Genomic DNA, 11837 nt, shown 5'->3' with positions numbered 1-11837 from the left:
TGCATGTGTGTATAAATTAGTGTGTTTAGCCGGGCAGTGGTGGCGCACGCCTTTAATCCAGCACTGGGAGGCAGAGCAGGTGGATCTGTGAGTTCGAGCAGCCTGGTCTCCAAAGCGAGTTCAGGAAAGGTTCAAAGCTACACAGAGAAACCCTGTCTCGAAAAAAAAAAAAAAAAAAAAAAAAAAAAAAAAAAATTAGTGTGTTTAATGAATATTCACTGCACTGATTTCTGGTGGGGAGAGTGTAATCATGGGTGCTGAGCTGGTTGGACTTGAGGAGGCAGTTAGGCTATCAGATGGAACCCCAGCTTTTCCTGCCCCTCACATTCCAGAGCCCCCTACCTGCCTCCCTTACAGTATCTTCCACATTCAGGAAGAATCCCTGTTTCTCTGTTGACTTGACAGCAGGGCCATACTGTGAAGTAGAGCCTGGTGCTGGGTGGCAGTCCACAGGACCTAAGCCTGGCTCACACGGACTGGGCCTGGCTTCTCCTTTTGTCCAGGATGGTGCCGCCCAAGTGCGTCTGGGCCTGCGTGTTCTGGGGCCAGCATGGCATGCAGGTGGTTATTTCCCTCAGCCACACAGCCATCGTCCTGCCAGCAAAGCTGGCGCCACAGATAAACATCACATAGTCTGGAGGCTGACAGGAAGATAGAGGTACCGTGGCTTTCCAAAGCCTGTAGACTACGTCTGTCTGTGAGCGGCTGTGCCCAACTAGAAGAGACTGGAGATCTTCGATACTGCTCATGCAATGCCACCATTCAGCCAGCACCTGGGTGCTGTTGTATGTCATTGGTGGAAACCTGTCAGCCATTTGTACCTTAACTCTGTGAGCACAGAGAAACAGAGGACTGCATCAGATGTTTGGAGAACGGACGCCAGGAGTCCTGTTAATGTAAGAATAGCAGCAGGTCTGGGGTGATGACTATCAGCCGCAAAGTCCTTGTCCCGCAAGCATGAAGACCTGAGAGATTGATCGGTGACTGTGGTGGTTTGAAAGAAAAGGACCCCCAAAGGGAGTGGCATGGTTAGGAGGTGTGGCCTGGTTGGAGTAGGTGTGGCCTGGTTGGAGTGGGTGTGGCCTGGTTGGAGGAAGTGTGTCACTGTGGGGGCGGGCTTTGAGTTCTCACGTATGCTCAAGCCACGCCCAGTGTGACCAGTGTGACAGACCACTTCCCGTTGCCTTTGTGTCAAGATGTAGGACTCTCAGCTCCTTCTCCAGCACCATGTCGGCCTGCATGCCGCCACGTCACACCATGATGATCGTGGACTAAACCTCTGAAAATGTAAGCCACCCCAATGAAATGTTCTGCCTGTACCAGAGCTGCCATGGTCATGGTGTCTCTTCACAGCAAACAGAAACCCTAACTAAGACAATTACCATAATCCATGCTTTTTAAAAATGCACGGGTATGGTGGCATGCGCTTATCATCCTGGTGCCAGGGAGACAGAGACAGGACACTTGGGACTCTCTGTCCAGCTAGCCTAGCGTGTTGGGTGAACTCAAGGCCAGTGAGAGACTGTGTCTCAAAAACAAGGTGGGTGGTTGTGGTGGTTTGAATGAAAATGGCCCCCACAGGCTCACAGGAAGTGACATGAATTGAAAGGATTAGGAGGTGTGGCCTTGTCAGAGGAAGTGTGTCACTGGGGCTGGGCTTTGAGGTTTCAGATGCTCAAGCCAGGCCCAGTGTCTCTCATTCTCTCTTCCTACTGCCTGTCACTCTCAACTACCTCTCCACACCTTGTCTGCTTACACGCTGCCAGGCTTCCCACCTTGATGATAGTGGACTAAATCTCTGAACTGTAAGCCAGGCCCAGTTAAATGCTGTCCTTTATAAGAGTCTCCATGGTCATGGTGTCTCTTCACAGCAATAGAAACCCTAACTAAGACCATGGTTGATCTTTGCCTTCATATACATGAGCCCCTGGACATACCCATGCATCTGCATATGCCCAAGACCACATAAGATGCACAAACATGCATGTGTGTACACACACACACAGACACAGAGAACAAAGTAACACAATCTAAGTTTATTGAGCACTGGCTGTGTACCAGGCTGTCACTGGACACCTTTGTCACTAGGCAATGGCTCCTATTCTTTAACTCCGTTACACAGTTGGGAAGCTGAGAGGGATAGGTATTAGGTGGCTTGCCTGCAGAATGCACTGGTCAGTGACTGAACTGGGTCAGGAGGTCCCCCTGGGTTGTTAGTGATGGCGTGGCTTGTCTGATGGGCCTGTCCCGTGCAGCCATTGTCTGTTCTCTTCATACTTGTATTTCGCCCAGGCTGGGGTTTCTTGGCGATCCCCAAAGACGGGAACTGTATGTACTAGGAGGTGACTCTGGGGTTTCTTGGGGTAAAGGCTGTTCCCCACACAGGGAGCTGAGGGATTCCAGGAAGAGCTTTCTGAAGGAGGAAGACACAGCGTTGTAGAGGACTGGGGTCACTGCTGAGCTGACGTAGAAGAGCGTGTTGGTCACCATGTAGAAGTAGTGGTAGAAATCATAGAGTGTGCTGGAAGGGAAAACCAGGGGTCTGGTTAGAGGCTGTCACCTCCTCACAGTGCCTGCAAGTCCTGCAGTAGAGTTCCCGTCCCCTCCAGAGTCCCGGGCGAGCGAGGAAGGTCTTTCTGTTGACGGGACACACGATGGAAACAGTACAAGTTTCTATCGTTGCCCTTCCCCGCATCCCACCCAGGCTCTGTGACTTCCCTGGTTATGTTTGTGGATCATCTGTGTAGCCGATGTCACCCCTGATGGCAGAGGCTACCCGCCTAGGTCAGTCAGTGAGATGCTGGGAGCCCTGCGCTTGGTGGCATGGTCAAAGAGAGGCAGCTTTACTAACAAGGGAAGCTGTTTGTTTCTCAGAAGTCATGCTCCCTGAGGCAGAGACTCTCTGCAGTGGTTAGGGTTTGGAAGGTGCTCCTCGTGGGAGTTTGAATGTAATCGACGCCCATAGGCTCATTGGGAGTGACACTATCGGGGGTGTGGCCTTGTTGGAGGAAGTGTGTCACTGGAGGGGTGGGCTTTGAGGTCCCATATATGCTCAAGCCACGCCCAATGTGCCAGTCCACTTCCTGTTGCTCCTTCTCCAGCACCATGTCTGCCTGCACGCCACTATGTCCCACCATGGTGATAATGGACTAAACCTATGAACTGTAAGCCACCCAATTAAATGTTGTCTGCTATAAGCGTTGCTGTGGTCATGGTGTCTCTTCACAGCAATAGAAACCCTCACTAAGACAGGATGAAACACAGGGCTTTGTACATGCTAGGCAAGCATTCTACCAGTTGAGTTGTATTTCCAGCCTATGATTTTTCTCTTCTCTAACTTTAATAAGAGAGGGTTCACATCCTATTCTCCATGCAGTTTTTATTAGACTGGAACTACGTTGTGTCTTTCTCCTTGTAATAACATGGCCTTCTCTGCCCTCACTGGCTGCAGGCGTTGGTCTGTTCTGATGTCAAGATGCTCATAGCCCTGGCTATCCACAGGGCCTGTCATACTCATGGCCTTACCAGATCAGGGAGGTTTCTAGAGAATGCCCTGATCCTGCCAGGCATGACGTAAGTCTCTTATCCCAGTCCTTGGAAGACTGAGGCAGGAGGATTGCCATGCGTGGCTACTAAGAGAATATTAGGTCAGCTGAGGCAATATAGCAAGACTTGATCTAAAAACGAACAAACAGGGCTGGTGAGATGGCTCAGCAGTTAAGAGCACATACTACTCTTCTAGAGGTCCTGGGTTCAATCCCCAGCACCCACACGGCAGCTCACAACTGTCTGTAACTCCTGTTCCAGGGGACCCGACACTCTTACACATATATACATGCAGGGAAAAAACACCAATGCACATGAGATAAAAAAAATTTAAAAACAAACGAACCCCACAATGCTTTGTTCCCCACCTCCAGGTGGAAGATTGTGAGAACCTGAGCAGGACCAGATAGACTATAGGCCAAAAAAAAAATCCAGAAAATTTGAGCTGAGGGCCCATTGCCTGGCTCCCGGCCAGCCCAGCCGTCCCTTCTCGGTGGCCAGGCAGCCTCGGCACACTTACTCAGTCCATCCATCATCCGGGATGTAGCAGTACATGAGCCTGCGGGCATGGTACGGCAGCCAGCAGATGACATACACAGCCACGATGGCTCCTGCAGGGAAGTGGGAGAGGGGGGGGGCACAGCAGACAGAAAACAGACATGTTCTCAGTTACATCACCATCCAGGGAGGAAGGTGCCCAAGGCGACACCAGCAATTCCTGTGACCTCTTCCTGGAGCCAGAGGATGGGAAGAGAACTTAAGTTATTGGATATGAACTTGCCCTGACCTTGGACACAACATGCTTCTAGAATCTTCCGCTGACTACTGGAATACACTCCCAACTCAGGGCTGGATATTCCCACCTGAGTGACTACGTGGGCTGCATGCTATAAATGCCTTTTGGACTCTGCAGAGCTTGTCCCGGAACTCTTCCTTCTGGATGGATGGTGGCACCATCATCAGATCATCAGGCCGGAAGCCAGAACGTTCTTAGTTTTCTGTCCTTTCACACTTTGCCTTTTAATGGGCTCTTCTTCAGCAACTGTCCACTCTCTCTCTTCCCCGTCTCCACTGTGGCCACCCTCCTCCGCAGCTCTTCCCCACTGACAACCTTCGCTCTCCTCCCAGGAGCAACCACCCACATATAACCCAGCATGGCCCCTGCAGCGGCACCCTGGTAGAAACGCAGAATCGTTGGGTTGGAATCTCCTGGCTGGGCCCAACCCTCTGGGCTTTTTACAACATTCTAGATCATTGCCGTCCACCCTGAAGTTTGGGAGCACGGTTTAGCCCGTGTGCTAAAGAGCCGTGAAGGGAGCAGATCGTCTAGACATTGGCTCTTGGAACTTCCACCCAGCAGCTCTAGAGTGATGTCTGACATATGCTGGAATACACTCCCAACGTAGGGCTAGATATTCCCGCCCAGCTGACTTTGTACTGCTGGTCACCTCACAGTGCACTCAGCTCTTAACGTCTTTCCCCACAAGGCCGTGCGTGACGTTGCTGATGATGTTGCGGAGATCAGATCCTCCCAAACCTCAGCCAGTGCCCAGATTTCAACTAGGGCATGATGGGTGCAGGGAGAGAGACCTGTTTTCCTGTGCCTTTAAAAGGGTCCCTTACAAGGCCAGATTGTTCCAGATCCTTACAAAGGCAAGCCAGTAAACAGATGTGCTAGAGGGAAATGGGATTTGGGGACCCAGCCAGTCTGAGAGTTCACAATCGCGAGACTGAAGTCATTCACTCTAGCTACTTCTGGCCTTCTCACACAGCCCAACTCTCTGGAACAGAGCCAGGTCTCTGCCTGTCCGGGCAAACTACCCTTGGATGGGTCTGTACTTTCATGCATAGAACTCCACTTTTTTCTTTTAATGATCCCATTGTGCTTTTGAGGGGGAGCTATGGATGAACGTACAGCCCCTCTGAGGTACAGGGAAAAGGAGACCTAGAGAGGGGCAATAAATAGCTTGCCAAGGTCATCCAGCTAGGGACTGATAGAGGAAGCCCTGGTACCCGGGATCCTCTCCCTCAGAGTACTGTGGCAGAGTACTTAACTGAGAACCTGGGCGCTGTGCTGGAGGCTGCGGATCTGGCTGGCATCCTTGTGTCTCACCAGGCTGGCCTGGACCCCGAGGGACAGGGTCTTTCTCCATGCGATGAAGCCCAGGAGGCCTTCCTCACTCAAGAGCTCCAGGCGGCTGGGCATAGAGTTGACCTGGGCGGAAGCTGACGGTACCTGGGAGTAGAGGGCCATCAGGTGGTTGACAGTGACCCCGTTCAGGAAAGCCGTGAGCGCCAAGGGGAGCACGAAGGATACCAGCACATTCACCTGTGAAGGCAATGCCAAGCGTCATGGGGGCGGTACCAAAGGCCCGTGGCTCTGGTCATTAGGTTTACTCTGAACTCAGCATCTGCACCAGCAGAAGTGGGGGACAGAAAGGCCTGGAAGGTACAGCTAAGGAACGTCACAGAGCTGTGATGCCACAGTGCAAACCCAAGGTCACAGAGAAGAGCCCAAGGTCACAGAGAAGAGCCCAAGGTCACAGAGAAGAGCCCAAGGTCACAGAGAAGCCATTCTTCCCCATGGATAGGAGACAGAAACTCGTTCCAAAGAGAGACATCACTGGATGCCCAACCTCCTCAGTCCACTCTCCTCAGGACTCTGAGTGCCCCAGCCTGCTTGGCAGTCTTTATGTTCAAACAGAGTCTTCAAATGGCTCCCACCGGCTGGATACCTTCATTTTAAAAGCGCAGTCCACAAGTCAGGTCGTGGTGATACACACCTTTAATCCCAGCACTCAGGAGGCAGAGGCAGGTGGATCTCTGTGAGTTTGAGGCCAGCCTGGTCTACAGAGTGAGTTCCAGGAGAGTCAGGGTTACAGAAAGAAACCCTGTCTCAACAAACAAAAACAAACAAACAAACAAGTCACATTTCACAGGCTGGGGAGATGGTTCGGTGATTGAGAGCATCTGCTGCTCTTGCAGAGTTCTGTTCCCAACATCCACAGTGGACAGCTCACAGCGACCTGCAATTCCGGCTTTAGGGAATGCTATGCTCTCTCCTGGCCTCTGTAGGCACCCGCACTCAATGTGGACATACCCATATACCCAGACATAGACACATGTTTAAAAATAAAATAAATCAGTTTTTAAAAATCACGGTCAGCAAAGGCTGAGGGGCCCCCAGCTGGATCAGGCCCTCTGAATAGGTGTGACAGTTGGTTGGCTTGATCAGTTTGGGAGGCAACTAGGCAGTGGAACCAAGTCCTGTGCTCATTGCATGAGTTGGCTGTTTGAAACCTGGAGCTTATGCAGGGACACTTGCTCAATCAGTCTGGGAGGAAGGGACTGGACTGCCTGGACTGAGTCTACCAGGTGATCGCAGTCTGGGGGGGAGGATTTGCCTGGAGGAGGTGGGAATGGGGGGTGAGCTGGGGGTAAGGGGAGGGGGTGGGAGGGGGGAGAACAGGGGAACCAGTGGCTGATATGTAGAACTGAATGGTATTGTAAAATAAAATAAAATAAAATAAAATAAAATAAAATAAAATAAAGAAAAAAAATCACGGTCAGAAGGCTGCGGCAAGTGTAGGCTCTGGAGGTGCCTCTCAGTCTGCCCAGGAAGAGCAGGTGCAGTATCCAGGGCCTATGCTGGGGCACCATGGGGTCCCAGAGTGAAGTGGGGACCCTGGAGATACCCAGGGCAAAGACAGCAGAGGGGGTGGCTAGTGGCTATTCTCTCCCGACTCATTCTCTCAGTGACTGTCCTCGGGGCCACGTGGCCAGCTCTTGTGGGTTCCACCTGTCACTCATATGCTAATGGAGGGACTTCATGGAGGGGGAGGGGAGAAGAAAAGGTTGCCTGAGGTCATGGGATAATATCCACAGGTGGTCTGGGCTTCAGTGGGAAGGAAAACTGGAGCTCAACCCTCTGGAGCATAAGCAGGAATGGGAAGTGGGGGGACATGGGCTGAGGAACTGCTGTGCTGTGCCCCGGTACCTTCACAGGCCCACATATAATAATTCTCACGATACTGGCGCCGTGTACCCGGGCGTGTGAACACCACCCTAGCAAGCACCCTTAGGGACAAAACAGGGACAAAGAACATGACCAAGGGCCTCCTGGGAGCCAGCACACCCTCAGTTCTGACTCGGGGTGCTGTTATTCCTCACCATCCTTGTCCTGAATCCTTCTGTAGGCTGAGGTTTCTTCCTGTGTTTGTGTGACAGAGTCCCGACCAGAACCCTCCACCCGCTCCCTCCCCTGGAGTGAACTCTCAGCCTAGAAATGGAAACATGATGTTTCAAATACCAAACTCTTTTTTAAAGCAAATCCACTACAAACAAACCGTTGTTAGGCATTTGGTCCCCCTTTCCCCAGAGGAAAGTTCCCTATTCAGGGAGAACGTGGACCAGATAGGGATAGAGCAGCCTCACAGAGCACGGTTAAGCCCGCCGCAGTTGGCCCCTTCCCATGCTTTCTCCTGATTCCTTTTGGGTGAAAAGGAAGGGGGTGAGTGTCCTCTCTCCCCACCCAGCAGACCCAGCTGACAGAGTCAGGGTGAGTGCAGAGGAAGAGGGGAAGGTTGGCGCCAGGGGCTGCAACCTTGTACTGTGGCGGGAGAATAGGGTGGGGAGGGAGAGGCATCAAGATTAACGTGAGAGTAACCGATGACAGAGAAAGGCCGGTGACCCTTACCGATGGCTACATGCAAGGGACAGAGCATAGAAAAGCCCCGGAGTTAGTTACAAATGGGGAAGAAGGCTGGTGCTATGTAAATGAGCCATAAAAGCTCCCCACCACTCCACTCTCCTCCTGGTGCAGTGACCTTGAGCTTCTAATTGCACCCTACCCCCCACCCCTCTCCCGTCCCCTGCTCTCTGTCCACTTCAGTCATGGAAGTACTCCCCGCCCCCCATAAGCCACCACCTGTGTGCCCCCAGTCCAATTCTCTGTTCTGGAACACAAGGACCTGGAATTCTCAGCACTTCCCTCCGGACTACAGTCTACACCTGGCCAGCAATGCAGTGTGGAGGGATATGACGTCCAGTCACCTGTGCAGCCCCCGAAACCACGCAGTGTAGAGAAATAGGACGTCCAGTCGTCTATGCAGCCCCTGAACCCCTTGTCCTGATACACTGGCTAGCGTGCCTTCTTGCACTTCCGAGTGCTTATCCTCCCACATTCTAGGTGCTCACGGGTAGTGGGATAGTGGAGGGATGCCGGTTACACCCAGTTTGGTCCTTTGGATTTCCGGGAAGGACCCTGGAGGGGCTGCTTTAGTTTTTCTCACTACCCCAGCATGTGTCCACTTGGGCTCAGTGCCCGTTTGAGCAATGGCAGGGTAAACTCAGAGGGCCCTGGGTTCCTGGAAACGTCCTGAGACAAGTACTTGGGAAGGTGAGACTTGCTGTCGGAAAATGCACCCGGAATTGCTGCGAGTGGATCACAGGCTTGGAAGGGAGGGTAAGCGAGGAGAGGCCCTGGGAAGGCTTTGCAAAAAATACAGCTCACTCTCAGGGTTAAGAAGGGCTGGAGAGGGAGAGAGCAAAGAAAGACTTGTTGACCTGAATGCCAGAGAGAGGCCAGGCAGAGCTAGGGAAAATGGGGAAGGAGGGGAGTAAGCCTGGGAGAGGAGGAGCCAGGAAATGAGGCCAGAAACCCCATCAGCCCCCCAGTAGACAGGAGCAGAGAAACGCCCCTCGATGTCTCAGAGGCCCGTGCCAGAGCCACATGGTTGGAGTAGCGTAGATGCAGACAAGAATGGGCACTTCGTAGGCTCACCTAGTGGTTCCTTTTTTAAAGAAAGGGGTGTGTGCGGCGTGTGTGTGCGCGGCGTGTGTGTGTGTGTGTGTGTGTGTGTGTGTGTGTGTGTGTGTGTGTGTGTGTGTGTGTGTGTGTGTGTGTGTGAGAGAGAGAGAGAGAGAGAGAGAGAGAGAGAGAGAGAGAGAGAGAGAGAGAGAGAGAGGACAACTTTAGGGAGTGGGTTCTCCCCTTCCACTGTGGATCCCCCTTACCTGGATGAAGACCTGGAGTGTGGCGCGGCTCACCAGTACGGTGCACACGCGCGAAGCGGGCTCGGGCTCCCCGTGGGCACTCTCCACCTCGTGCTTCTCTCCCATGATCATCGCCATGGGCAGGGCAAGGCCCAGCGAGGCGACCCAGACCAGCGACAGCAGGCGGCGAGTGCGGCGCGGGGTGAGCAGGCGGCGGGCGCGCAGCGGCTGGCACACAGCCAGGCAGCGCTCGGCGCTCAGGCTGGCTACGCTCAGCACCGTGGCGTAGGCGCACAGCTCACGCACGAAGTAGTAGCCGCGACAGCCCAGATCACCGAAGACCCAGGGGTAGTGGGACCACACGAAGTTGTAGAGCTCCATGGGCACGCTGACCAGCAGCAGCAGCAGCGCCGCCAGCGCCAGGCTGAGCACGTGGTAGCGCAGGCGCCCGGGGCGCCCGGCCCGCGCCTTCAGCACCACGTGCACGGACAGCGCATTGCCCGCCGTGCCCAGCGCGAAGATGAGCGAGTAGAGGGCCGTGAACAGCACCTTGGCCCAGAGGCGCGTGTCCACGCCCAGCCGTGCGTCCAGGCTCAGCCCTGCGCTGGGGCTGGGCCTCGGGGGCCGCGGGCTGCCGGTCTCCATCACTGTCTCGTGGTGGCCTGCGCTCCCTCCCTCTCTCTGCCCAGAGCCTGGGCTAGCTGCCCGGTGAGCCAGCACCTCCTCCTTCCTGGGAACCTCCAGAGCTCGGAGGACACGCCCCTGAAGAGAGTTCCAGATAGAACAGCATCAGTTTTGAATCCCTCTTCCATTCGGCTCAATCCAGAAAAGCACCTGTTAGTGGAAAAGGGGGTCCCTTGGGGTTCACCTGGATAGCATCACTGATGAGCTGTGTGACCCATGGGCAAGGTTTTAAACCCCTCGGTGCTCACCTGCCCCTTTTCAGTTTTAGAGTACCACCCATGATGCAGAATTTCTCTGCGGATTGGAAGCGTGGTCCAAGCTATGGTACTGACAGAGAGACAGACAGACAGACGGGGAGTCTGAGCTTTGACCTCCGTCTGTTTGTTGTCTCCTCTTTGAGCAGTCTGAGGAAGAGACAGCTCGGGGAAGGCTTTGCCAGGCTCCAGCAACTTTGCCAACCGAGTAACTGACATTCAAGGGCGACCTCTGCTACGGTAACAACCTCAAGAAGGTGGCCGGTGCTCGCATGTAGGGAGCCGCCATTCAAAGATGGCGCTGGCTTCCTGGCAGCCTAGCTGTAAACAACTCCATATTTGGCTATGCTCTCAGGACTACGTGTCCTGTGACCTGCGCATGCGCGGGTATGGTAATCGACCTTATGTCCTCAGCCTATCCCGTGGCTCCTCGTGCTCGCATTCTGGCGGGACCCAATCACAGTACGGCACGTTTGCCTGGTTCCCTATATAAACAGCGGTATTTTAGTCCTCGGGGCCCCTCACCTCCCGCTCTCCCTTATCCAAGAGGCGCTCCAATAAAGCGTGATCGGAGAAGAATCCTCGAGTGGTGGTCGTTCTTCCTCGCTGGTCGAGGAGCGCGCCGCACTCGCACCCCCCTGGTTCCACACTGTCACACACCTTTGAGGATGTCACTCTCTGAGCGGAGGGAAGAACGTGTGTGAATCCCGTTTGAGAACATTTTACTGTGCTCATTTATAAGCTCGTGAAGAAATGAGAACTTTGGAACTGGAAAGCTTTCTAGAGGCCTAGTATCTACTGGGAACAGAATTAGACCCACACCTAGGTCTCCTGGTGTTTTTGTTTGTTTGTTTTTTATTACGGGTTGTATGGCCCAGTGACAATTAGTTTAGCTTTCTTCTGGATGTATGTCCATAGCCACAATGAAACTGAGATAACATAAGTTTACTTTTCCTGCTGCTCCTACACGGGCATTCTTTTGAGGCTGGGAAAGTAACCGGGAACAATCCCATGGCTTTAATTAAACCAGAAATTACCGGAGCCACCAGCATCTGTGGCCTGACAGTTTGAGGATAACCTGGTCTACATAGTCAGTTCCAGGGCAGCCAGAGCTACATAGTAAAACCTTATCTCTAAAACAACAACAAGAAGAAGAGGATTTTCACCCTGCAGAGAGAGGCCAGCCATGGAGCTAGAGTCACAGTTGGTTGTGAGCCTGATGTGAGCACTGGGACCCAAACTTGAATCCTTTGTGAGGACAGTTGCTAACAAGTGCTCCTGACAGCTGAGCCATCTCCCCAGACCCCCCTTCCTACACCATTTCTCTAAGGTGCTTTGCCACAGGGATGGATGTAAGGC

At 53.3% G+C, this 11837-nt stretch overlaps 1 protein-coding gene across 3 annotated transcripts; it reads right to left on the bottom strand.

The window, feature by feature from the left end:
* Window positions 1–2016: 2016 nt before the first annotated feature.
* Window positions 2017–10305, bottom strand: Ntsr2 (neurotensin receptor 2). Of its 3 annotated transcripts, none has more exons than XM_028877673.2 (4): window positions 9562–10264; window positions 5602–5782; window positions 4067–4157; window positions 2017–2521 (listed from the first exon to the last, which is right to left on the bottom strand). In XM_028877673.2, exons 1-4 carry the CDS (start codon window positions 10183–10185, stop codon window positions 2272–2274), a joined length of 1146 nt encoding a protein of 381 aa, XP_028733506.1. In that variant the 5' UTR covers window positions 10186–10264; the 3' UTR covers window positions 2017–2271. The 3 variants fall into 3 exon arrangements, with proteins under 3 accessions (XP_028733506.1, XP_028733505.1, XP_028733507.1); XM_028877672.2 differs by having other exon boundaries at window positions 5602–5875; window positions 9562–10256; XM_028877674.2 differs by lacking the exon at window positions 5602–5782 and adding an exon at window positions 5783–5875 and having other exon boundaries at window positions 2393–2521; window positions 9562–10305.
* Window positions 10306–11837: the final 1532 nt, after the last annotated feature.

This window comes from Peromyscus leucopus, chromosome 22, assembly GCF_004664715.2.
Source record: "Peromyscus leucopus breed LL Stock chromosome 22, UCI_PerLeu_2.1, whole genome shotgun sequence".
In the NCBI taxonomy this organism is placed as follows: domain Eukaryota; kingdom Metazoa; phylum Chordata; class Mammalia; order Rodentia; family Cricetidae; genus Peromyscus; species Peromyscus leucopus.
The sequence above is the reverse complement of the archived record's forward strand: the minus strand, read 5'-3'. Positions and strand labels throughout refer to the sequence as shown.